Source organism: Opisthocomus hoazin, chromosome 5 (assembly GCF_030867145.1).
Source record: "Opisthocomus hoazin isolate bOpiHoa1 chromosome 5, bOpiHoa1.hap1, whole genome shotgun sequence".
Classification (NCBI taxonomy): Eukaryota; Metazoa; Chordata; class Aves; order Opisthocomiformes; family Opisthocomidae; genus Opisthocomus; species Opisthocomus hoazin.
The window spans coordinates 10,357,237-10,384,810 of NC_134418.1; the positions used below are offsets into that span (position 1 = coordinate 10,357,237).

The 27,574-nt window shown below is 42.8% G+C and overlaps 3 protein-coding genes across 7 annotated transcripts in view; all 3 read right to left on the bottom strand.

The window, feature by feature from the left end:
- Positions 1 to 1,661, bottom strand: part of POLN (DNA polymerase nu) — a 110,098-nt gene extending 108,437 nt beyond the window's left edge. The window contains exon 1 of the mRNA XM_009934767.2: positions 110 to 1,661. Coding sequence (XP_009933069.2) covers positions 110 to 251 — 142 coding nt within the window. The 5' untranslated portion in view covers positions 252 to 1,661. The remainder of the gene's footprint in view (positions 1 to 109) is intronic.
- HAUS3 (HAUS augmin like complex subunit 3) lies at positions 1,655 to 10,581 on the bottom strand. Of its 3 annotated transcripts, none has more exons than XM_075420381.1 (5): positions 10,418 to 10,581; positions 8,011 to 9,060; positions 6,450 to 6,886; positions 4,568 to 4,796; positions 1,655 to 3,143 (listed from the first exon to the last, which is right to left on the bottom strand). In XM_075420381.1, the coding sequence occupies exons 2-5, from the start codon at positions 8,938 to 8,940 to the stop codon at positions 2,877 to 2,879; spliced, it is 1,863 nt and encodes a 620-aa protein (XP_075276496.1). In that variant the 5' UTR covers positions 8,941 to 9,060; positions 10,418 to 10,581; the 3' UTR covers positions 1,655 to 2,876. The 3 variants fall into 3 exon arrangements, with proteins under 3 accessions (XP_075276496.1, XP_075276497.1, XP_009933070.1); XM_075420382.1 differs by having other exon boundaries at positions 8,011 to 9,125; XM_009934768.2 differs by lacking the exon at positions 10,418 to 10,581 and having other exon boundaries at positions 8,011 to 9,758.
- Positions 10,582 to 19,191: 8,610 nt separating this feature from the next.
- MXD4 (MAX dimerization protein 4) overlaps positions 19,192 to 27,574 on the bottom strand; it is a 38,783-nt gene continuing 30,400 nt past the window's right edge. For all 3 annotated transcript variants that reach the window (XM_075420386.1, XM_075420384.1, XM_075420385.1), the window contains exons 4-6: positions 25,915 to 26,029; positions 22,926 to 23,085; positions 19,192 to 21,972 (exon numbers count right to left, since the gene is read on the bottom strand). In XM_075420386.1, coding sequence (XP_075276501.1) covers positions 21,824 to 21,972; positions 22,926 to 23,085; positions 25,915 to 26,029 — 424 coding nt within the window. In that variant the 3' untranslated portion in view covers positions 19,192 to 21,823. The remainder of the gene's footprint in view (positions 21,973 to 22,925; positions 23,086 to 25,914; positions 26,030 to 27,574) is intronic.

Below are 27,574 nucleotides of genomic sequence, written 5' to 3' on the forward strand. Positions count from 1 at the left end.
CTTTTTTTCTTTTTAAATAGGGACTAGAGGTTTGATATCATTTTGTTTGTTTGGGCTTCAGTTTTTCAACTGAAAATAGAAACACTTAAAAAGGCTAAGATTTACTCACTCTGGCTATTCTTTCTGCTAGTGTGAACTTCTCCTACAGGAACAGACTGCAAAGCTGTCATAACCCTCTGAGCAATATCAGATAAACACACCTCAGAAGTCTCACATCCTATGTACGATGTGTACTGTTCCATTTTTAACATTAAACCTAAACACAGAACACACACAAATTACACATGATATCAGGGCCACAGAAAAATCTGCATTTACACTGTTGAAATTAAAGACAAAATATAGTGAACGTATTCAGCCATTCATTCTCCTCGAAAGTGATGTTTCCTCTCTGACATGCCTATGAGTTTCTAAGTATTGTAAATAAAAATTAGCGAACTGTAATAATTCACAAAAAACAGTGAGTGAAACATCTGTGAAAAAGTGTTTTAATACACCACTATAAAAATTAGGCAGTCCTATTAAGCTAACTTCTAATAAAAAAAAAATCTGACAAATAAAATAAGAATTACCATTTATGTCTGAAATTACCTCCTCCCTCCTCAACGTCTTTAAACTAGTCTATACCTAGCATATGCATACATTTACTTTTATTGGTGCTCAGGTTTTATCAAGAAAAAAAACTTTCCAAGTAACTGCCAAAATAGAGCAAACACAGGATGAAACAAACAAGTATTACTATCCTGATATACAAATACTAGTAATGTGTTGTTTCAGAAAATATTTATCATTAAAGACCTCTATTCCTTAAACTTCGTATAATTGATGTGTTCAAGTACTGTTAAATACTAATAATATCAAATAAGTTACTATAGTTTGTCAATTTGAGAAATGGGTCAGCAACCTCTACAGTCTTTACAAGCTTTGACTGCAGCGACTGCTGTTCTAAACTTTCCTTTTTTAAAAAGCAGTTGCCTTTCTAGTTGACCTGTAGTCATATTCTACAGTACACACAAAATACCCGGAGAGCCCCTAGATATAACACATATGGGAGAATTAGAAACCACACTGTCCATACTGATGACTTTGTTGACTTTATACAGTCAGACCAGAAGGATGCATAAAACTTACCACAAAAACAAAAGTAAGTAGCCAATATTTTCAAAATACTTAGAAGGATTCAAGTTGTACAAGTCCATTGGTTACCAAAAACTGCTGGTAAATTATTCCTAGACAAGTTAGTAACTGGAGTCCTGTTACTCTCGTCTTCTCCCACTAAATCCAATGCATGAGTAGATGTTCAAGTCAAGATTAACCATCAAGTAAACAATATTTCCTCTGCTTACATGGAAGTATTTCTCTTAGGTCAAGACCACAGGCACACTACAAGTTTGAATTCTTACAAATACAAATGTTTGTATCCAGATTGAAAGAGGAACATCTGTCAGGCTGCATTAGTATTGCCTACACCTACCTAGCTCAAATTTTATAGTAGGCACGCGAAAGGGAGAGAAACAGAATGGCTTTCTTTTCCCTGACATTCCAAGAGTCAGAAGTATAATCTTTCCCCATGCACAGCTCCTGCTAACTTTTATAATTAAGAGCAACGCTTTTTTCCTACACAGGGTAAAAACACTCCCTGACTTCTCAGGGTGGGAAGCAGCAGTTTTAAATCCTCAGGGACACATCAAAATGAGAACCTAGCAGACTAAATATAAACAAGACGCTATGCATAAGAATACACCTAAAACCAACACATGGATTGGCCATAAATATTGACAACATTGAACTGAATTTATAGTGTTTGGTATTTAATAACAAACACAATGTATAGAGTTAAGCAACATGAAATCCAGATATAAAGGCATCCAATCAGTAAGTTAAAAACAATTCAAACGTTTAAAAATAAGTTATACTCGCATAAAAAAGTCTGCAATCAAAATAGTTTTAACGTTACTGTAGTTAAAGTTAATTCACTAACCTTCATCAATATGTACAATGCTTGAAAGCAAGCACTGCTGATCCCACCAAAATATAAAAGACAAAGTTATCATACTATAAAAGCCTATTTAGTTCCATGGGTATATTACAAAGCTATATAAAATCTGATAAACAGTCTAACAATGGACATGAAACCAAGAATATGAAAGCAACAGGATTCTGAATTGAAATGCCTATCATTACAAATTATAGGGTAAACTCAGAAGTCCAAAAGGTAAATTTCATATTCGTTTTCTCTGAAGAGCCCAGTATGCCTATGGACTGGTTTCAATGGAGAAGACAGGCCATAAGTTAAATTAAGATATATCGGAATGGTCTTAAAACAGATACTCTTGGTACTTGAAAAAGATTCTGGTACACATTCCAACACATTTCTAATAAACCCAAATCTTCTTGGAAGAAGTCTAAGGGAAATGATCACGGAATATTTGCTTGAAGAACCACCCTCTTCAGAAGGAGCACATTACATTCATGTTCCAAAATCTGGAATGCCTTCTCTGAATTTATGTTTCAGTTCGCTTATAAAAGGTTCCTAGCATGCAAGAAAAATTATCTCAAAGGTATGAAACATTCCTTTTTGTGCTATGCTGTGTGCAGTGGAAATCAACATACAGGCTAGCAGAAGAGCAGCCTGAATGTCCGTTCAAATAACAAACGTATTACTTCATATCAAAGAACTTTGACAAATCTGAGATTTGAACTTGGTGGGCAGATGCCAGAGGCCATAAAGCAGCACACAATCCCAACGTGGTAATCGTGGCAGCTAAACATACATTGCAATGACAGACAAATGTTAGCCTTGACAAGCTAATACTTATTCCATAAACTTGTAGACAGTTTACACATGCTTTCCTTTCTTATGATTACACTGAAGTTTAAACATTAAGAACATCACTGGTGACGAAATTCTGATCTTCCAGACCACTGGCTTTAGCCTCAGCCTGCTGTTCAAGCTTCTCCACGATCTCTTTCAAGTGGTCTTCATCTTTGAAAAAATATACATACAAGTTTCTTTCCATCTGAAGCAACTTATTTGACTCTAAAACGTTTCTCTTTGACTTCACATCAGCAACCAGATCCATAAGGAGTTGATTTAGTTTATTCAAATCAACTTCCAGTTGATGGAACTGCTCAGTAAGTTCCTAACAAAAAAATACAAGACAAATTTATTAATTTTATATTGTTAATACAGTAGCTGAACTAGAAATATAGAAGTTTTTTGCTTCTGGAAGCCACATTTGTTTGTCAGTGAAAAGTCATCACAAAAAAACAGAAAAATAGGTGATAAGGGATTCCATTCAACTTATGTAACTTTTGAACTCCACGTAACAGTACTGCCATCAGGTTATGAAATCGTAATTTCATTTACTTGTTTACTAAAACTGATGAGTTAAGACCATAAGAATCTGGCCCTCAACTAGACTGAAAATGTCATTCAACCATCTACCAATTACAAATCTCCATAGACAGCCTTTTCAGGACATGGTTTAGCAGGCATGGTGGTGATGGGTTGACGGTTGGACTGGATAATCTTAGCAGTCTTTTCCAACCTTAATGATTCTATGATATCTTAAAAGGGAACCAAAAGAAAAACAACAAATAAGCCAATTCAGTTTTAAAATTAAATCATTAATTACCAGCTACAATTTTCCCAACTGCCATTCTTACGATAGTCCAGCATAAGCAGGCTAGTCACCTACTTCCATGTTGTTTCCTTATTACAGGAATTACTTTTCTTGAGAAACACCAGCAACAGAAAGAGATGTCACTATGTTTTAAGAATTAACTTGAATCAACAGAAGGGTATCTGATTTAATAACATGCAATCTCTAAATACATATTGTTCCAATTACAAGTTTAATTTTTTAATAAAAACTGTTCTATATGATGCAAATTCACTGGACAGATGGAAGTGTTAAATATATTTTCATGTGTTTAACCAAGGAAGTATTATGTAACAGAAGACCTCCCTCAATTCATTTATGAGATATCTACAATTATTTCAAAACTGTAACAAGCTGCACTTAAATGGGAATAGGAGTTGTTAGAAGAGGCTCTAAACCAAATACCCGGCAGCTCTGTAGCAGGATTGTCCTACTACAACTGTCCATCAAGATTCTGATATTCTTATTTTGTCCAAATGAGCCACCCATGGCCAGGCTTTTTAAGGGGCTAAACCATACTATCTAGGTGTTACAGGTAATGGGGGAAACAAGCCCATCTGAAATAGAGAATTTTTTTCCCCAGTGACACCATATCCAGACAACATATTTCCCATACCATAAACATACTAGTAATACATGACTGTATATGACTTTGAAAGAAATTAAAAGTTAGATGCAACAATTTGCTTCAAAGCAAAAAATTATTACCTGCCCACATTTACAAAATTTAACATTTGCTAAGAACAATGTAAACACCGAGGCCGCAGTCATTATGCTAACAAAATTGTTGCTGACAAATGGGAGCCAGTTTGCGTATCTACAGCCTTCATACTACACTCTCCTTAGTAAAAGAACATGATGCACATGAATGTAATCACTTTAAGAACAAGACAAGGGCTTACCCGACTACTGAGTTGTATCTGATTTCCTCCACGATACAGAGCATCATGAAGGGTATCTACATCACTTTTTAGCTTGGACAAAAGGAGAGACTGTTCTTGAGAAGACGCTGCTAGCTGATCTTGTACTGTAGCACAGTCCTCCTTTAACTTCTGAGCCATCTGCTCCAGGCTTTCATATGTTTTAAACAATTGCTGGTTTTTATTTTCTCCTTCCAGAAGCTCATACAGCCTGTAACAAATGAAGTTAGACACACAAGCATTTTTAAGTTTCATAAGCACTCCTGTCAATATTAGTCAAGAGAAGATGTTCATGTTGAGAAGTCAGAGGACTAGCAAAGGACAGTACTGCTCAGGGTACTCTTACTACACTGCTATATCTCCCACAGATTTAATGATTCCATCTATATATAGCTAGCATGTGATTACTAGGACTCCAAAACATTTCAATATTAAATTAACAGCAATGAAATACCAAAGTAACAGTTCATAAGTACACAATGAATGCAAATAGAAGCTGACAATGTGCTTTTGCCAACTATTTCCTGACATTTCAAGGACAGCAAAGTAAGATCCAACCTTTAAGTGCTGAAAAACAGCAAACTTCAGTGGCCAATGAGAAATAAGAGAAATCTTTGTAACATTTTCAAGCTTACCAGAGTATTTCTGTCTGTGAAGAGACTGCTAAGAAATTCTCCAATTAGTTCGGCATCATGCAAAAGACCACAATACCCGCTGTACCAAACTGTACCTTTACACTGCATCAGGAAGAGTCTAATACGATTAGAGGTAACTTTGCTCGATTGCTACTGCCACCTCTCCATAGTAAAATCTTCAGGAATTCAGCCCCAATATAGAATCAGATTGGCTTTAATACAAGCAGGAGCTATATTTCAAGAGTAACTGATTTTCTTTCAAGTGTCTTCTGCTTACAGACCCTTTAGGGTTTTTAATTTTTTTTAACCTCCCTTCACGATCATGAATACATGCCTTTTCCAAAAAAGTGAAAAGTAGCCAGACAACATCCTGATTCAGTGATTTGGAGACTTAATAATAAACTTACACAAAAATGTTACAAGTTGCCAATGTAAACACATAATGGGAACAAAGTTAATGCTGCCTAATTCTGGCAGTTTTTCGCTGTGCAAGACCATATCCAACTATCACTTACCAATTATTTAAAAAACACTTCAAGCACCATTTTAAAGAAGGAGGAAAAGCCCGACATTAACACACCTACAATTATACAATACACCTCATCAAAAGGTTTAAAGTCTTGAAGGGACAGCAACACAGCACAAATTCCTACTGTATCACCTGAGCTACAAGGAGACTTAATTCCTTAGATGGTGAAAAGCCAGACTCCTACATGGATGACAGGACACTGACGCCAGTGGCAAGCCACGCAGTGAAAATAAGCTACACACATTTCATCTATTCAAGCAGTCATTCCTCTCCTCTACCACATGGTGGCTTTTGCAGGCTAAGCTGATGAGGCCACGCATATGATCTGGGAAGTCATTGTTATTAAAAGCTCTCTGCTTCCAGAACAGCTTTCAAGAGGTTCTAGATCAGGGCACCATAATAAGCCAGGTCTGGCTTTAAAGGGTCTTTATGTTCTGGATATTGTTTAGGAATGCTTCAGCAATATTAACATGACTGATAATCGAACAGTTTTTCCTCAGGCAAACCTGAAAAGAATTTCAAAGGATAAGCAAGAGGCAAGTCTCATATCTTGCAGGCTTCAGTTCTAGATAATTCAAAATACTAATTAGCTACAGTAGTAACTAAGAACTTAGCAACAGAAAAGGCTTAGCTTGCCTAAGCCTTTATCTCCCCAATATTATTTCAAAAATCAAAGTTCAATAGTGACTGTAACGCTTACCTGCAAGAGAAACCATCATTTGAACTAATGGTGTTTCTGGGCTTTGCATGTTGAGTTTGCTCAGTTATCACCTGTAGTCTCTGTTGCAACTCATTAATGCTCTTTTTCAAAGATTCTACTAAATTCTCAAGTTGACAGCAGATCTCCTTATGTCTCTTCAACTCCATTTCATAGGCTAGCTCAATAAGTTCAAATGATACTTTCTGTCTTATCAAATGCCTGCATATTTCATCTTGTCTTGAAGCATAATAGTCCTGCTGAGCAATCTGACGATCCAAGTACCCTTTCACCACTGGCGCACTGAAACATCGTGCATTCTCTTTCAGAAGAGGAAGCAGCTCTTCATTGTTTATCTGAGTTATATCTTGTTTAATTGTTGAAATTTCATCATTTAAACTAGATATTTTGGCATCAAGGTTTTCTTGTTTTCCAGTATCCTGCATAAAGCAAAATATTCATCAATTTCTTCATGGTTCCCTCCAAGCCACTTCCCTAACACATTTCTTCAGTTCACACAAGATTCCTGTACTCACATTACATTAAAATCACTGCATCTTTCATATCTACAAAATTAAATGAAAGCTCCACAAGCAGTTTTACAGACCTTTACCACAAAAGGCAAAATACAGATTCAAAAAGCAGATATCAAATCAATGTATTTCAATAAATAGTAATTTCATTCTATTGCAGGGCCAGGAAACAGTTTATTGTGGAAAAAACAGAAGAGCTGTATTTTACCTCGCCCCTAGATTTCAAGCACATCTAACTGAAATCTCATATGCAAACATAATTTTTTGTATTCAGTCAGATGACTATCAACACTGCTAGCAGAACCAATCCTTTTCAAATGACTAAACAATCAAGCCCTCTGTTAGTCATCCACAAATGAAAATATACAAACTGTCATGATGCCTCAAGTTAGTCCGTGACTGGCATAAACTAATATTTTTCATTCTGTTACGATTTCTTCACATTATTAAACTCCAGTAGTCAAATTTGCCTGTCATTCACTTGTTGAGAGACTTCTGGGGCTTCAGCTATCCGATCCATTTATTTGGTATTTAAAACATGTCAACACAATGTCACCATATTACAAATACTTGAGTTTCAAAAGAGTCAGTGAATTAAAATTTTCCAAGTTTACGCTACGGAACGTCAACAGAAATACACTTATATTAGCTCCTCAACGGCACAAAATTTCAACCACAGTTAAACTTTTGTTTGTTGTACAAACTGAGAGCCAGTTATAATTTGAAATTTCAAAGTTGAACTAAACTGGCAAGGTACTACTAAATTCTAGATTATTTAAGGTAGTAATTTGGGAAAGTAGAATTAAAGGTACTCTTCCATACTGATGAATTTCTAACTATAGAAACTGGAGCCATTTCACAAGAGGAGTTCTGTGAGCAAAGCTGAAACTTCATAAAAAGCGCAATTTTACTATCTAAAAATAGTTGAAAGAACAATAACTCGGGGATCCCTTTTACTAGATCCAGTTAAACACACCTGCCTGTTTGCCTGTTTAAAACTCCACCACCTTCTACCGCATTTTGCAGCTTACCTTGCTGTTAAAGGACTGCAGCATGCTCTCTGCGCATTTTATAGCTGAATTCATGCTCTCCTCTTTAGCTTGCATCTGAATCAGCTGATGTTGAGCGCAAATATACGCGGTCTGGAGCCTGGCCATCTCTTGACTCACTTCACAAACTTGATTAGTCTCATCACAAGGGACTTGTTTGCTTATATCCAGCAGCTGAAAGCTGTCTTCATGTGAATTTTCAACCCATTCAGACATACCTTGATAAAAATCTTTTTTTAAGTATGATGTAAATGCTGCAGTGCTTTGCTCTTCTCGAGACAAATACTCGTCCAAAGAAAGCTGGGAAAAAAACACTGGATGTGGACCTGAACCTTGTTCTGAATCTGAAGCAGTGAAGAGAGAGGCCAGTTTCTTAGCTGCATCTATAAGAGATAGCAGTTCATTATTAAGCTTATTATTTGCCACAGTAAACTCTTCCAGTCCTTCTTTCAAATCTTTATGTGCTTCTACCTCTTTGCTTTTTAATGTTTGTAAGATATGGCTGTTCGCAGAAACCACCATTTGAAGCTTATTATGCCGATGAATTTGAAGTTTTTTTAACTTCTGAAGAGTTTGAAGCTCATCCTCCAATTTCTTCAGTTCCTCCTCCTCTTCTTCTTCTTCCTCCTCTTGACTACCGTGCTTTGAATCCATGGGCTTCAAGGTTTTAAGGACTTCATCCAGTGCATTTCCTTCCAATATGGGCTTACCAGATTCAAGAAGACTATCAAAATCTTGCAGTTCTTTTTCAGACACCACATGCTGCTCATTTACATTTTCACAAAACCACTCCATAAATAACTTGTCTTCTGAAGACTCAAACAGCCAGTCAAAATCTTCTCCATTAAGCTCATCAGCTTTAGGATATCCAATTTTCTTAAGAGTTTCCACAAAATCTTTTCCACAGCTCATGATTAAAATATTTTTTGTAAGCAAAAAACGTCCAAATACATGAAAAAAATCTTGGATATTATTCCAGCTGTAACTTTTTCATCATTTTAAATGAACATTCAGTATTTTAATAAACAGAGTCTGCACAGGAAAAAGGAAGTGTCAGATCACAACAGAAAATGGAATGCTATTCTGGATTAGAGCGTCTGGACAAAGACAAGAAAACAATTTTTATTTTGGGGATATCCTAATAGCTTTTGTTCATCACATCAGAACACATTTTTACATCAATTAAATCCCTGATCTTTGCAAACACATTTTTCCTTAATTCACATACATTTACTATTAAGATACAATACTGCCGTTAACTTAAAAGCAACAGGTGTAAATATTGAGTATTCATTGGCCTGCAAAAGTGATTTACTTACAGTTTTCCTCACATTAAATAAAAAACCCACTCACAATCATTTTAACATTTCAGCTTGTTCTAGAAATAAAAATACAGTGACATTACACTGCACTTCAAGATCTTGCTTATAAAACTATTTTTTACTTCAGCAGCAAGCAGAATCTCGTCTTCTGAACCTCCACTTTAAAGTTTCCTCTGAAAATGGAACAAGAAATACTTCAACATAAAAATACCTCAGCATAATAATGCAGGGTTTTGACCAATTATATAAAAAAAATAAGGTCAGTGTAAATAAACTTGTGAAAATAGTCACAACTTAAAAGTTACAAGAAAAAGGGATCTGCTGTTTTGCTGTTTCCCAGCAAACAAATCACCAGCCTGGGGATCCTGAAGCGAGCAAACAGATCATCAGTTTTGGGATCCTAAAGTAAGTGCAACAGACAGCAAAGAATCGGATAAATTATCAAGAAACTCAGGAGGCCTTGTCTGCAATACTCTGGTAACATCCAGGGTTTAGTATTACCTAATACTTTGTTTCTAGAACGTACATTCCACCAGAAAACCCCACTTTGCCAGCCGGCCTGAGGGGCACGAGTGCCGAACAAGCAAACGCACCCTGCTGAAACCCTGCGTCTGTCGAACTTCGGTTAGAATTCCAGATCACATCAGAAACAGAATTTGTCAGCCGAGTATCCTGTCACAGGGCAGCCTTCCAGCTGCCCTCTGCCTTCCACGCTAAATAGGGCTGTCGTCAAAATGAATACACAAGGAGGGCGCAGAGCGTTACGCGTGTGTCTGCAGGTCCCCAGGGCACGCTCCAGCCGCCATCAAATCTCCGGACACCCGAGGGGGGTGGGCGCGATCCCCGTCCCCAGCACGATGGCCGCAGCCAGCTCAGCCCCCTCAGGGGCTCTCCCCCAGCGCCTGCGAGCCCAACGCCTGCCGGCCGGGTCCCAAAGCCGCGGCGGCTGCTGCCTCCAGTCCCGAGGGGCTCTCGGCTAAGAGCCGCGCCGGGGCAGGACGAGGAGGCGGGAGGGGAGAGGGGATGCTGCGGTGTCCCGGTGCGACCCCGCGCCAGCCGGTACTCACCGCGGCGCGCTGCCTCAGCGACTGCAGAGGGCCGGGAGAAGCAGGGGGGTGGAGAGCCGGGAAATGGCGGGAAGGCTGAAGAAGCGGCGCGAGCCGCGCGCGGAAAAGAAGGGCGGAACCGCCGGCCCTCACAGCGCCAACGGCTCGAAACGCCCGCCGCTCTCGCGCGGCCTCCCTGCCGCCGGCTGCGCCTGCGCGCCCGCACCCCTCCCCGCCCCCCGGTGTCCGTGGGGTGAGGCGCCCGCCACGTGACGTCACGGGACGCGCCGCGGGTGGGCGGAGCCTGAGATTCTGGCCCCATGCTCCTGGCTCTCACCGTTCAGATATTTATAAGCATTTATTAGGTCCCCTCGCAGCCTTCTCTTCTTCAGGCTGAACAAGCCCAGCTCCCTCAGCCTCTCCTCGTAGGAGAGATGCTCCAGTCCCCTCATCATCCTTGTAGCCCTCCGCTGGACTCTCTCCAGTAGCTCCTCATCTTTCTTGAGCTGGGGAGCCCAGAACTGGACACAGGACTCCAGATGGGGCCTCACTAGGGCAGTGTAGAGGGGAAGGAGAACCTCCCTCGTCCTGCTGGCCACACTCCTCTTGATGCACCCCAGGATCCCATTGGCCTTCTTGGCAGCCAGGGCACACTGCTGGCTCATGGTCAACCTGTCGTGCACCAGGACACCCAGGTCCCTCTCCACAGAGCTGCTCTCCAGCTGGTCCGCCCCAAGCCTGTACTGGTGCACGGGGTTGTTCCTGCCCAGGTGCAGGACCCTGCACTTGCCCTTGTTGAACCTCATCAGATTCCTCTGCACCCAACTCTCCAGCCTATCCAGGTCTTGCTGAATGGCAGCACAGCCTTCTGGCATATCCACCACTCTTCCCAGTCCAGAACATCGCTACCTGCTGCTTAAAAAAGCACTTTCTGAATTGTTTTTTAATCCTCTCCTGATCCCATCAAATAATTCCTGGCTCTAGCATTGCAGGATTTGGTGAACGCCACCTCTGCGTTTACCCTGTCTGTGGTCTTCATAGCAATTCAGAAACCACCATTGCGTCTCCCTTCAGCTTTGTCCTCTCGGGTTTGGAGAGCTCCAGAGTTTGGCCTCTGTAAAGCAAGCGCTTCATCCCCTCGATGATCTCGGTTGTCCTCCCCTCCACCTTCTGCATCATGGCCACACCTTGCCTGAGGTGCAGAGACGAGACTACACCAAGCCCTCAAGGCGTGGGTGCCCCAAAGCTTTCTACCAAACCCTTGCTCCCAACGCCCTGATGATGCTCCCGGTTTGCTTGGCTTCCCAGCTGCCGCTGCCCGCGGAGCCACAGGAGATCTACCGGCCATGATTGCAGGACCTCTTCTGCATGGCAAGGGCTGGTTCCGAGTTGAGCAGCGTGTAAACTTCTCACTCGCCGTTTGAGCATCGCTCGTTGGCCGCTCCTCACGTTTAGCTGTCTTCGCTTCCTGTTTACTTTGCTGGTGCCACGTTTTGCTGGGCTTCCCTGCTCGCTGCACGGCAGCCTCAGCTTTCTCATTGAGTCATGCAGGGAGGAGGTTTCGGCCACGGTTTTCTGTCTGTGTCAGACATCTTACCCAGGCTTCCAGTACAGTATTTTTTAAGCCTTCTGGGTGTTTGTAGGCTGCTTGCTTCTGAACTGCTCATTTAGGGTTTTCTGTCATTTTTCCCCATTTTTGCATAGGTTGTTTTCTTCAGATTGAGTACCCGTATGCTTTATTTGTCTTGCTCTCTCTTCTGACGGTGTTAAGCTTAATTACATTGTGGTTGCTGCTATGGAGCTGCTCACCCACTAACAGCTCTTGAATTAGATCCTCTGCACTGCCGAAGACTAAATTCAGAATGATGTTTTTTTCTTGTGGTTTCTAAGGCCAGTTATTCTGGAAAGAAATAATTTATTGCATCCAGAAATGTTATCTCTACATTTCACCCTGACGAGGCATTGACCCAGTCCGTATGTGGGTGGCTGCGCCCTCCCACTACGTGTCCTAAATGTTCAGCTTCTCTAATCTCACTTAATGCAATTGTTGAAATGAATCAACACAGGGAAATGAGCAACCTCGCAGCTCAGCACAGCTAAGACCAGCTCGCACGAGGTTTTCTAGATCAAAATCAGCACCTGTATCACCTGCAAAGTGCAGTATGTTGACTTCTGGTATAACGTGGTCTGTGCAAGACACTTTTAAATTAAACCCTGACCCAGCAGCGAGTTCTCATGGGTAAAAAGAGCTGCAGTGTTGAATTCCTCCCCATTAGATTACAGCCTGATATGCAGCTGCAATTTAGGCTAGCTGAAGTTTTCAAATCATCTGGCAGATAAAGTGCATTGCATCTTTCCGATGGGGAAGGAACAAAAGCATTCACTGGCTTGTTTCGTAAGACGATGCCGTTTCAGTTCAGTCAGTTACTTGCACTAAAATCAACTTGCCCTACAGTAGTATTTTGGAGGCTTGTCCTTCACAGTGTTGGGGGTTTTTTGTTTTCATAAATATCAGTGTTACTCATTTAAAAAATGCTCAAGTAAAAGCAAATTTTAAAATACCTAGAAAACTTCCTGAATTCTCCTGTCCCAGGAGCTGTTCAGCTCGGTGACTGAAGTCCACATCCTAGACAAAAGAAGACACATCTGATAAAAGATTGCCTGTCTTCTGGTGAATGAACTGTCTATCTGGATTGCTGCAACTAACGCCTTCAGTGCCCTGTGTGACCGGTTCCTCTCCCCCTTTCCGGACTCACGTGCACACGATGTCCCACCTCCCTCGTGGCCTTCCCATCTGCTGAGCTGGGCAAGCTGGCCGGTACGCTCGCTCTGGGACCGGCTGGGAGCTGCGTGCCTGCTGGCCGGCAGCCACCTCTTGACAGTGACGAGCTCGCCTGGACCAGCCTTCGGGCACGGACAGTGCAGGAAATCATTTATTGCTTTTTCTACCCAGACATGGAATTTTCATGACAGTTTTCACCACGGATTATCATTGCGGGCCTCCATCCCATCTCTGCTTTGTCAAATTTGGTGAAAATTAGCCTGAAGGTTCAAAAGTTATCAAGGAAAGGAGGAGGGGAACAGATGGACGAAAGAGGAGTTGACAGACAGCATGATCTCATAATCCCCGCTGGCATAGGAATTCAGGCTAGAATTGAAATATTTTAGGTCAGAACACTGTGCACTTAAACTTCTCATTTTGAAAGAACAAGCCTCTAATGTGAAACAAATTTTCATTTGTTAGACTGTCGATCAGCTTTTAGGGCAGAGATTAAAAAGCAGCCTTGCCCTACGAGCACGTTACAGACATGTCTTTGAAATTTCTTACAGCCCCTTTCCCCACAGCCCCATGCGCTTCAGCGTTTGCTTTTGCAGCTCCTTACGGTTCAAGATTGTTTTTCTCTGATTCCTTTTTTTCTTGGTTGTGTTCAGTCAAAACATAATTAAAGGCTTACCTTACCCTTTTTTTTCCATTCTAGGAGCAGTTGTTTTGCATCTGTCCGAGATGCATGTGTCCAAGAACCAGAGCGGTTGCTTAGATAGCGTATCGCCTTTACAAGCCGTTTTACGGTGGGTTCCAGCAGATTGAGACATAGACATTTCTGGAAGGATGTCTGCAAGCCCTGTGCTCCTCTGTCAATGCCACGTTGCATTTGTTCCACTGAAAAATATGACGTTGTTGTGCCTGATACCTCAGAGAGAAGCTATCGGTTACCCGCTGGCCAGGCCCGTGAAAAACAGGCAGGACGTGCGGTTGCCATCGTCTGGGCACTGCAGCTGGCCAGTGCAAACCCACTGGGATGCATCTGGCAGGCGAAGAACTCCTATAGAAGTGTTTTGCTTATTACTGCTTCAGGGTCTGGTTTTGTTCTGTTTCGTTGTGTGAAGAGAAATAAGAAATAAAACACGGAAATACGTTTTGAGCTGATGAACTGTAACAGCGTAGAAGGTTTGTCGTTCTGCACCATGCTGCACGTCTGCTCGTAGCAGCAGCAGGGTGTTAGAGGTCCCTGCTGCAGCTTGCTGGAGTACCAGGCGCTCTTTGGAAACACCCTGTCCCAAAAGGTAATTCATTACTTTAAGCAAATTAAGTACGGCTTTTGAAGTGCCATGTGAACTTGTGTTGTAACAAAGTCAGAAGACAGGAGTTTGGCACCAGCTTGCTTTCTCTCCCAAACAGATATATCTTCTCTCTAGAGGAACGGTAGATTTCATTCTGAGACCTTGAATTCCCAGAAAAGCAGGTCAAAGTGATTAGTTTTCTCCAACATTGCTGGATTCAATGCTGTAAATACAAAAGCAGCACCTACGCGTTTGGGCGAACACTGGTAGTGCATGGAGGCATACGGTGCGCAAGGTCATTTGTTCTTTCCTAAGAAATTGTTTACTCTTCTGACCCCGTTTTGGATTAAAACCCTGAGTGGGGCTGATCAGCTGGGCTGTCTGCAAATGGGTTTTGTTCGTAAGAAACTGAGCCTCTATGTGGGAACACACGCTAGGACTCGGCGGGGGCCTCGGCCACGACCGCAAAGGACCAGCTTGCCCCCTCCCTCTTCCTTGCCCTGCTCCCTCTCTCCCATCAGACTCCGGCCGGCTCCTCGCCGGTGGGGCAGTGGTTCCTCTGCACAGCAGTGACACAGGACCGCAAGCGTTTGGGCAGCTTTTCCAGAGCCGCCTCCTCAGCCTGGGGAGCATAAAACCATCGTGGGCAGAAGGCAATCAGCCTCCTACCCGCAGCAATCTCTGCTCTTCCAAACCCGGCTCTCCTGGCAGTGGTAATGCCAGCCCGCCGCTCCCCCTCCACACTGTCATCACACCTCTCTTGCCATGCCAGGGTCCTTGAAAACACTGGGTAAGGCGCAGTTTCTAAAACAGTAATAACAGAGAACTTTGCCATTGAAACCACTTTCAACTACCTCTTTTAGAGGAAGCTGATGGTTTTATCATCATGAATTTAATTATAATTCAAGGCTCTTTTCCATTTGAATAGGCTTTGACAAAACATTTTCATCATGATAGGCAAGGCAAGCTTGTGGGCTTTTGATAATCAATTTGAAACATCCATCATTAGCAAATGAGGAAACTTACTTTTCTAATAAACAAATCATAAGACATTACAAATGTCAGGAAAGAAGCTGTATGGGTCATAAACTGTACGGGATTTACAAAAATAGTGCCATAACATTTGTCATAATTCTGTTAACTCGTGCAATTCTTTCTTGTGCTAAGAAAAGCGGTGCTGTCCCTACATATCGCACTGCTAAATGTTTATTACAGCTTTTTTTCCTGATGGAGATTAATTTATAACAAGATAGTGATGTGCTGGATTGTATTTTATGCTTATTCTGTGATAGTGGTAATTTCAAAGAAAGCTTTCATAAAAAAAATATTTTACTGTGATTTGCGCAAGAATATTTCCACTGATTCAGCAGCTCAGCTTGTTTAAATCAAACATGAACATATTGACAAGATACTTGCCATGATTTCAGCTTAAAGCTACTATTTCTGTATTTTTAAGACATCGCTGTATTTAAGTGCAACATGCTTGACAAAAAAACAAAAACCAGTGGCTGTCACACACTACAGCTGAGAGTACAATGATGCAATTTGCAAAAGCTTTTCGGTTCTGGCCCTCCTCTTATCTCTCCTAGTAACAAACTAAAATACTTATTTGTGTCTGGCTGTGCATCGCTTGTGACGTGACTTTCATATTCGGCAAAATACACATGCACAACTTGTAGGCTGCCTTTTAATGCTTTTTTTTTTCCTACCTTCAAGTATAATTACTTAAAACAGACACTAATTCTTTTTGATTTGCACTGTGTTTTACAGGTTGGTTTGTCTTCAGAAATGTAATAGTGGAAATTCATACAGCACCCATGGTTAGAGAAAAATAACGTTACTGACTGTTGGGGTTGCATTGGGCCAACATACATAAAAGAACTTTAAATAGCACTCCATCCTCCGTACCACACTATTAATTTGAATTGCTAAAACTCAGTGAGCTCCTTACGAAATAGTCCTTAAGCCTACATGACAAGGTTTGCAAAGAGAAGAAACGCTATACAGACAGAAAAAGGATAAAAAATGAAAAAACAAATTGAAAACACACTAAAAAGGTATAAAAATTTGTATTTCTGTTATGACAACACGCAGTACTCTGTGTGCTACAGAAGAACGCAGCAAGCACCGTGCACGTGTGAACAACTGGGTCTGCGCGGTGTCCTGCGTCTCGCAGCCCCCGGGCCGGTGCCTGGGGACCCAGCGGCCTCGGCACAGAACGCACTCGCCGACAGCCTTTGGTAACAGCTTGACCGGTGAACAGCAGAAAGCTCTCTGTCAGTGCTCCACTTGCACCACAGTCTCATCCCTTGAAAATCCGCATTGCACAGACCCTCTCCATGACATAAATCGTGTGTAACCACGTTGTACACCTCTCGTGCGAAGTGGAAGGAAGGAGTTCTGAAACCGGGGTGCCTTCGCTCTGCTCTGCCAGCGGGCGAGTCTCTGGCTGGGCGCGCGGCTCCAGGAATCCTCTGCCGGGGTGAACTTGCCATACTTCAGGCAGAAGGAACAGCCGAGGTAACCAAATGGTTTCTGATCTCTTCTGCTTCGCATATCCCCTCCGTTTGAACTCTAGGTAGTTACGCAACACACGTGGATGTTTCTTTCGCAGCTCCCAGTTAACAACAGTGCGTTTAGTCAGTCACTTCAACACATTGGCTCATTTCATTGCTGGTGAAATTAATCTCTGAGTGTGTTTGCCCCACTTGCAGGGAGTACAGCCCTTCCTTAAAGAGCATCTAAAGGGATTCAAGTCTCCTTCCACTGATTTTTGGAAAGTGCAAGTTAGTGGATTATATCTCAACTCTGTTACTGGCTCTAATCACACACAGAACCAATGGCCTCTAGTAGTAAAAAAAAAATAAAGAACATATTTCTGGGAGAGGCATCTGTTTTGCAAACATTCTTTTATCAACACCATAGCAAAATAGAAGTGTATAAAACTAATACTCCTTGGATAAAAGCTGTGATGGTGTTATTCTTTTACAAAATGTGTTTCTGTTCCATGGGGCTGATCTGCGAGGATGAAAAATGTCACCGATAATTACCAGTCTGCTGTACAGTTGGTAAAATGGTGAAATGATCCCTTGTGCCAGGAGCAGGGGCTGCTGTCAGTGCCTCCGAGGCCACCTCCCACGCCGCACACGCCCGGGGCTGGAAGGGCAGCAGGTCTGCGGGCAGAGCTCACCCACCGCCACGTCGCCCCTTCCCCGGGAAACCGGTGCTCCTGGCATTGGAGTGCACCCACCGAAGTGGGTAACGCAGAGCGTACAGTAGGATGCTCCCAATACTGCTATTCATCGCAGTGATTTATTTCTAGATCAACGGAAGTAACTTATTTTTTCACACAAAATGATGTTAGGCTGCATGTAGTATAGCTGAGCCCACACTCATCCATGTCAAGAAAAACAACACTGTTTAAGGTTAGGAAAAGTCTTAATTCTGTAAGTTAGATACAAGTTGTATTAGATTTTAATTCTTTTTTTTTCCCATGCCAAATCTTACCATAAGAAATTAGTATTTAGGATAGGAACTCATCTATAATGAAGTGAAAAACTCTGTCCCTCTCATGGCCATATTTTGGAGGACCTTTTTATTTCTGCTTTAATCTGACAAAATGCACTTTGAACAGAGGGGTGTTTTTTGCCCAAGGCAACGTAGGATCCAGGCCCGGGTTAGCAATCTGTTGCAGACCTCCTCCTGGCCAAACCCTGCTTTGTGGCAGGTAACTGAACGGAGCCGGGTGGGCCTGGGGGGCACAGACTGGGCAGAGACAGGGTGGGAGTGATGGGGACTCATCCTGCGAGCGGCCGTGGAGAACAGGCAGCGAAAGCCAGCGCCATTCGGCTGGGTTTTGAGGGCTGTCTCCTGTGGCGGCCGGGAGGGCATGCACGCTGGCAGCCAGAGGAGAGCTCACCCAGAGCACCTCACCACACCGGGGTGCTCCAGGGGACAAGCAGGGACGCGCCAAACCGCTGCGTCTCCAGGAAAGGAACTGCTCGATGGCTGCACCTCTCCAGAGCCTTTTCCAAGAGGAAAAGCCCCAGCAGCGCTGTAAGCTTGTCCCCATTCCTTTTTTTCCCATGGGGTGACTGCAGAGAAAACAGCTTAGCTGAGCGGGGCGTCTCCTCGCCTGCCGCAAGCACGGTCACGACAGAACGGCAGCGCTGCCGAGGCGGCGGCAGCGTTTCACCTCGCAGCAAGCCGCGCGCATTTTGCAGTCACGCCGTGACTACAGATACCGTTGTGCGCACACACGAAGCGCACACTCCAGTATCCAGCTTAAAAATACCCATAAAAACAGAACCCTGTTTGCATCCCAAGGTGCCATGGCCACTCAGCAGCAGGCGAAGCGTGTCCTTGAAGGCCTGGCAGAGCCCTGGTTGCGACGGCAGACCGGCCGGGCACTACCGGTGCCAAACCCCGCGTTGGAAGCAGTCGCGCCATCGCCTTCAGCAGGGCCAAACAGCACGTTTGAAGCAGTCGCGCCATCGCCTTCAGCAGGGCCAAACAGCATGTTTGAAGCAGTCGCGCCATCGCCTTCAGCGGGGCCACTCCTGTCCCAGCTGCAGAAAAAGGGGCTGTGCCTGCCACCACCACCCTAAAGGGGGCTGCCCTCGAGGGGGAATGACACACGCAATGGGGTGTCGTCGTCCTTTACCGGCATAATAGCCCCCAGCGGTAATAACTGAAAAAGTAAAAACAAATAAACCCTTTTTATTTCCACTCAAGATTATTCGAGTAATTTTTATTGAAAATATAAGATCTACAAAGCCATGGATACCCAGCGTGGAAGAACTCATTAAGTTAGCACATTCATCTTTAAAAGGAAAATTTCAGGTCGACCTAAGGTACAATAATGTTCAATTTAAAATCTCGGTTTTTCCTTCTGTAAGTTTCAAATCTCTTTTCTTTAGGAGGTTCTGTGCAAGAGCTGCTTGTCACGAAAGGAAACACTTTATAATTCATGAATGTGTTCATTATATAATAAATGAACAGCAACAATATACTAGCCTTTTTTTTTTCCTGTTAACAGTCGTGTGTTAAAGTAAACTCTTATTTTTTTTTTTTCCATGATTTGGAAATTAGTTACATATGCACCAAAGGAGCTAGTAATTTCTGCTGCTTGTCAGCTACACACAATGAGTATATTGCTGTGTGCTTTCCCCAACAATGAGGATTTTAGTAATATGCAAGGTGTATAGAACATAATACCAAAACCTGCATCACAGAAAAGGTTAATTGTTTTCTTATTCAGCTGCCAGAGTTTATAACCTTAGGCCCCTCCCCAGAGCCAAAGTAGGGGTGGCCGTCCATTAGGTTATGTAAATTAAATGTATACATTTTCCTTGTTGGCAAGTTCCAAGCAGTAAGCGAGAGTGCAAACAAGGATCTGTAAGCTGCCACAAAATGTATTCATATTTCTACTCCGTGTTGTAAGAGCCAAAGGGAGGACACGTATGTCAGATGTTGAAAGAACAACTGAATCTTTGTTTTTGATCATGATGGTCAGTCTGTCATGAGGTCTTGTATCTGCATGCTAAAAATGGCACCACACTTGGACATCCCATAGCCTTACACGGTACGGTTGTGTTTCCCTAGCCACCGAGCGCTGGTCTCACAGAGACCCTGACTTTATAAGCTAACAAAATATAGACTCGAGTGCTGAAGAATTCAAGGGAGGGCTGAGACAAAGACAATTAGCCCTCGCACCAAAACCTAATTTTATGTTTTACTTAAAGCCACGCTGAATCAGTTGTGAGAGGGTGAAGATATAAATACACCTCTCTGCTTCACCCGCAGGAAGGTGGACAACTGACCATTCGAACAGAGGGTCTGAAACAAAGCTTAGTTGTCCTTTGAACAATGAGAAGGAGAGGCATACATCAATGGTCACCAAGGCACAATATGACAAAGGTGAAGAGTCCCTGAGACTCTGGTCTGGGTCTGTACCATTCCCCTCCCTATACAAGTAAATGAGAACATTTAGGAAAATATAATACAAAATCTCTTACAGGAAATATAGACTACACTTGCTAAAATCACTTCCCTAAAAGTGTTTATAGCTTTTTTATTTTTTTTTCCTTTTTTTTCTTTTTTTTTTCTTCTTATTTTTTTAAAAGACCTTCTTTAAACAGATAATGCAAAGACTGGTCCATTTTTTTCTTACCCGGCAAGCCAAGCTCTAATGACTTCACTAAGCAGAAGTTGTATTAAAATACATCTTCATAGTATTGCTACAGTTTGGGTAAATATGTTCTGAACAGCTTGATGAGTACTAAATAAACTCTGCTGTTTTACAGCATACATTTTAATTTTTTTGCACTTTTTTAAGAATAGAAAATGCAATTATAGTGTGCAAAAGAAAAAAAAAAGATTAATTATCTTCTAGCTGAATACTGTAATTTAAGCCATGCCTTCCATAAAAATGTATTGACATGTGTAAATAGAAGAAAAGAAAAAAAAATGCAAGCAAACAGAGATTTCATTTCCTTGCAAGGAAAGATTAACTATCGCAAACCGGATCACTTGAGTTCTGTATTCTTCAGACAAAGAAATGAAAAAACCAACCCAAAAAACCACTGAAATGCTTCAAAGGTCATCCGTTCCATGGTAGCAGGTTAAACTTGCAGCGTTGCTTTCGACTGCTCCCGTTAACATGGACAGAACAATCTGCTGCTGGTTGGATGCTGAATACAAAAAAGCAAAAGAAAGTTGAGATCATCCCACATGAAGTCATTATTAGAGCTGGCTTTTCCCCTGTTTTGAAGTACAGTAGTGACTTGTAAATATGACCTTTTCGAAAGATCATGTGAGATCTGAAGATTTATCTGTCTGCTTCACCCAAACAACAACTGCTGAAAGATTTTATTCTATAGAGCCCGCTATACAGCGTTCAAAACATTTTGGGGGTTTTTTCCACGAAAAAATCCCACAAAAAGTAGTTTTAGGTTTTTGTATCTCCGAATCACTAACACAGCGGAGATCCCATTTATTCCTCCAAGTTTGAAAATGGTTTCTGCAAAATCAAAATAACTGTCAACTCCCTTATGCCATGCTTCCAACAGTTTGAATTTAATACTTCTTGAATGGAATGACATAATTTATTTTCTTTAATTTGCAGTATGGCTACATCAAGCTAGCTTTAAGTCACAACTGTACCTAACCACAGTTCTCTGCAGCAAACCCATGATTTACAATATCTAATATTGTGGTTACAGTGCAGGGAACCGTGGGTAAGAAACCTCCATGTCAGAGTACTGTGGTTGGGGTTTCCCGGAAGAGTGGCAGTTGACACCTCTGGAATATTCATATATAAGTGCTTCAGTCAGATGGTCCTGAGTCGAGCGGGTAACTCAGGCACTATGAGAGCCTGGCATTCAGTCTGCGGGAATGTGTGTAACCTCCGTCACTCGAACCGCTTTGCAAACTGTAGTGGTCTTCAGCATCACTGGCACTTCCAATACTGTCCATTTCACCTGGAGTAAACTCCATTCCTTCAATGTCTACTTCTAAAGAAAACACAAGAAGGCACATTGTCAGAAGGGCAGAGGTTGCAGCGAGTAATCGTGGGCCAGTATTGCCTGTGTCAATCAGCCTTCGGGGGAAACCTGAATCACACTTCATTTAATTCCCGAGGAAAGGATCATCTTGTCCACCTGAGAATGAAAAACCCTCCCGTCCTCCTCCACACAGCGACAGCGCCTGACATCATCACCAAACGCTGTCACGGAGCTGTTCCAGCCTGTGCACAGACACTGAGCTCAAACCCCCCAGCCCTCGGAGGCCGCAGCACCGCTCGCAGTAACTCCAGCCCGTGCAGGCGTCGGCTCGGCGCGGCCGTGGTGCAGCCATCTGCCCACTGGTCACCGCGCCGTGACCGACCGCTTGTCCCCCACCGACCCCGCACAGGTCCGCCCGTGCCAGCGTGGAGGCACAGAAAAACTGCGGGTGAGAAACAAGAAACGGCGACAGGCAGCGTGAAGAGCTCTGTCTTAAAGGAGAACCAAATTCAGGGAACACTTGGGAATCGTCACACAGAAAAGATTTTAAAATCTCACCATAAATGATGTGGAATTAATTTATTCACACAAATGAATGAAGACCAACAAGATCTCCTTTTCCAAGAAGAAAATATTATGCCAGTCTTACTGATAATTACACTACAAATTCAGAACATTAAATGGTAATTGTTTAAAAAACTGGCAAAAACACATTCAGTATAAATAGCTTTAAAAATACATGCAGTATTAACGGCTTCAAAATTGATTAGAAAAAGAAAGTTGTTCAAATAATGTAAAAAAGGTGCAGTCGCTTTTTTATTCTGCAAATCGCATAATGGAACGATTTTGTCTGGGCTTTGTTGAAAGCTTGATTCTAGTTCTAAATAAGGCTTTCTTGCTTCCCCCACTCCCTGTTCCCCTCCTGCTCCCGCACCCCCGTGGGGAAGCCCTCGTTCAGTTACCTTGTTCCGAGTCAGTGGATATTGTTGATCCCATACTGTCAGTGCGGATACGCTCCATGCCCTGCACGGATAGCTGCTCCAACCTGCGCTTGAGGTAGCGGTGTTCCCGCTGTAATTGTTCTTTAATATTTAGAGCTTTTCGGTCCTGTTCTTCCAATTTCTTAAAGGGAGAGAAAGACTGTAAGCTGACAGTTTTCACGTGTGTTAAAACATAAGTAACTTAAAATCTTCTCCTAAACAGTAATTTTAGAGCAATTTAAATATCTTAATTAATTTAAAATTAAATTAAATGTAATTTTTTTGTTACCATTCTTTAGAGGTCAGTACAATTTAAGCAGGCTAGGCCAGAGCTGAATTTCTTTCACAACAAGATACCTGGATATGGTGGGGGGCTCTTTGGCCACTAGCAGACGTTACTCAGCTAAGACTCTCCTAACCGCAGGCCACGGAAATTTTTGCTATTTAAAAAACTTCATAACAAGAAGGAGTATTAATTATATATAGGAGGAGGAATTTACTAATGATTCTCTTTATTCTTGCATTTTTTGTCCCTGAACTTCTGCAGAGCAAACACAGTAATTCTGTGACAACCTACAAAATCAGTGGTATTAATCCAAAACTTCTCAGGAAACAGCCTGTGGAAGCATCGTTCCACACGGCCAGCTACAACCTCCCCTCTGCTTGAATAAAAGAAGGCATTAATTTTGGAAATAAAAAGAATACTTCACAACCACTAAAATGTGCTGCGCTGTTGGCCCAAATGCAGTAACAGAAATAGTATCTTTTAAGATTTCAGCTGAACCCTCTTCCAAATCACTGACAGCCATTTAAAAAATTTGCTATATAATTAGGGAAGAAAGTGTAGCGAGTATGATGAGATCAAAAGCAGGAGGGACACACAAATCAAAACTCTTTATATGATTTAAATAAAAAATCTCACGGATGAAGTAAATTACAGGTTGTAGCAGTAAAAGCACTTATAAGAAAGACCAGATTTCTTTGTGAGCTGTGTTTACGCAACCACTGCGATTCAGGGGATGTGCAGGGAGTGAGTACAGCTGCTGACGATCCCTCCCTACGTCTGAGTGAACCTGCACTTGGTTTTCTGAGGAGAGTGGGGTGGGACAGCGCACAGCAAACTGCGAGCAAAACGACTTCAGGATTTTGCTGTTCCAGTGCAAGCCTGAGTAAGCAGAAGTGTTCATCTTTGATAAAATAATCGACTCTATTGAACTGGGCAGCTCCCTGCTTGACTAAAATCTACCTTCTGCAGGCCCGTGTCCGGCCCCCTCCCAGGCACTGCACTACGCAGACAGGCATCACGCGAGGATGCACGGTGTTGTCCTAAGAAAAGGGGCTGGCACATCCACATGCACAACAAACCAAACGTGCCCAATCGATCAGATTTCCATCTCCTGTGTTTTCCTGGCTGCAATCCCATACTCTTAACAACTATTTTAGGAATGAACTCAAGTGATTCATATCCAGGAGACTTAAAACCACCCAGTCTTCCAGGGCAAGTTTCAATATGGCGGGGGGGGGTGTGGGAAGTTGAGAACTAACGACTGCATTAGGCACAGCAGAGCGGCGCTGGCATGCCCTGGCAGTGCAGCGGGGAGGTCGCCGACCTGACGCAGAGCAGCAATTCAGCAGCAACCCAGTTAGGGCAGATTCCGTTAAAATCTTAAAAAGAAAGCTACACTTCAGTTTCCATTTTCAGAAAATGTTTACTTGGTACCGTGCACGACAGACTTGGAAAGAATCTGTTCCTAGTTTTTTTTTTATCAGCAGCTGAAATGGTAACGACATGGCTAATCTCTCACACTTGCCACTTGTAAAAACAGTTTTTCAATTTGTATGCATAAGGCCATGATAGGGGGGCAGCCCAAGACAAAAGCCACATGCAGTGCCTTTCATGCATATTAGCCTGAATTATAAACAAGAGGCCAAAATCTCAAATGGTAGAAACGGGGGTTGCCCATCTGGAGTAAATGTGCTTACAAGAGCTGAAGACTTAGCTCAGTAAAATTGTTCACAAGAATGGTTTTGCTTAAATTAATCTTTAATTCTTCACATGAACTACACCTATTTCTGCAACTGCAGTGAATTTTAATGCTGTACAACAGCAGGCTGCTCTCCAAAATATTCCAAGATTACTGGCAGTGTTCAACCTCTCCTGACACTGTTCTTCACCTGTTTTCCGTATAACACTGAAAAAATTACAGTCCTGGACACAGCAGCAGAAACCTCTTTAACTTATACGTTGGAATACCTGTTTGTCTTATTTCTGCACATAACCCCGTTCCCCTGCAAACTACGGCAGTGAAAATGGGAGTGAAGGTGTCTCTGGAGAGGAGAGGCCTGAGGAATAATTCCCTTTGAATGACCTGCACTGCTGTAGCCTCACAGGTGAGATTCTGGGTTGGTTTTTGTTCTAAACTTGTTACACCCATGAAACATGCAAGGGGAGCGGCAACTAACAGGAGACTGCATTTCATTTTTGGTTTCTTTTAAATGATTGTCAAATGCTCCAGGATCTGGTCATCAAGGCATCGGACAGGGATAAGACTTATTAGTAGTTATAAACCCTTTGACTCCATTAGTTTTTTTTCGATCATGAACGGATCTGGCTTTTTACATTGAAATCAATGCAGTACAATGCTACTTTGCTCAGTCCTTAAAAAGTAAATACATTAATCAAAGAACAGCTTTGGTACATATATATAATTTTTATAAAATACAGTGTAAATCCCTAGTAGCTAAGCAGAAATCACAAGATCGACATTTTCTCTATCTGAGACTGCAGGGTACATTGCAAAACACAAAACCTTGATACTGTGACTGAAATCCTTGCAACTAATGAAGGGCAATATATTCAGAAGATCAGACAGATGTGTGATTTTGTGTGAAAATTAGTTTCGTCTCTAGGGATACGCATTCTGGAAGATTCTGCTTTAAAAGAAAAAAATGTATGAATGAGTGTTTTTACCTTGATATGCATCTTAGCTCTTTTCAACAGACTTAGAGTGGTGTGTCTGGTGCTGTCCGGCCCGAGCGGCACGAGCTGTTTTAGCTGTTCCAAATATAGCCGGAGTTTAGCCCGCCTGCAATTATTAAAAATTAAGAGCGTTGTAGTAAAGTTGCACCCGAACAGCGCATCCTATATGCAAACACCATCTGTTTGCAGGATCTCCGTGCAGAACTCGATTCAACAGCGGCTTCCTTTCCCCTCCCTTTGGCAAAGGTTCAGACCGAAAGGTCACTCGAAACGCAGTAACGCTGCTCGGCGCGCTCCGGCAGCAGCCTCATGCCTGCATTTCACAGCAGTGTGCTCGGGCTCGCTAGTCCCGCCTCAGCGAAGGGGGAGCACGCTCAGAGATCCGAGAAACGCAGGCGAGGCTGCACACCCAGTAAGGAGGAAAAACTGGGACCTCCCTCCAACCCAGTGCTATCTTGCGGGCAGCGATGGAGCTGCGGGAGGGAGCAGGGAGGCTGCGGACCCCGATGCCCCTGTCCCCCATCAGCCCTGCCCCATGCGACAGCCGCGCTCCTGCCACGCGAGGCAGGGGCAGCCGTGCAGCTCTGCACTGCTCCGAGCTGCTTCCAGCCAGGGTTCATCACCGAGAGGAAGATCCTGATTCCCCTTCTGCTCCCACCTCCTGACCCGCGGTCCCCCCGAGGAGACATTCCTCCTCCCACCACACAGCCAGGACGGCCTTTGTTATGAACACACAGGAGAACACACTTACAGCCCTCCCGGGCCCTGCTTGCTCTGTCCCTCCTTTGCGAGGATCACTACGGCTGCTCTCAGCAAGCTCCCCGGTACTAATGACATGAAATCCAACAGTAAAAGAGGACAAGCAAAGTGGTATTTCTACAGATACTTTGTTTCCAACCTTTGCCTGTATTTGAGGAAGAAGCTGGCAATACAATAGTCCACGAAACAGTCACTTCAACTCTCCAGCACAAGGCAGTGGCAAACCGAGGAACAACGTGTGAATGTGTTTCTGCAGTTAAATCCAGAAGAAAATCTCTCCTGGTTTTAATGCACAACTCCTGAACTGGAATCCACACAAAATCACCTTTCAGTTTTGCAAAGAGATAGAAATGGATGCGGAAGCGCTCCCAGAGCAACATCTCTAATGTTCTTTTCCTTTCTGCCAGTCCGTTACGGACTGAACAAAGCGATGGCCCGGAGCGTGCCCACGTCCCCCACAGAGCAGCCGCAATAAGTGAAGCGGATCACAAGTGTGAGGTGAATAATCCTCTGTTTCAGCTCTGCTCGGTGCTGCGTGGAGGAAACCAGCTTTGCAGGAAAATTAATGCTTCTTCTCAAGAAGGAACTTTCTTTTGAACGATCAGTTCAGAACCAGAATTCAGCATCAGTGTTTGAAATGCAGCTGAAGAGGATTTAATATGCACCAAATGACAAATTACACATGTGTAACTGGAGTGATTAGCGTAATGTGAAAACAACTTGACAATTAATGGGGAAAAAACCAAAGCAAAATAAAATCTGACTAAAATACAGTACAGTAATGACTACACACTCACACACTTCGTTCTGACTGCCTGTAAGTCAGCAATATATTCGGCAGGAAGTGAAAGAGTATCTCTGTAGAATTAATTCTTTCTTCAAGCCACTTAGG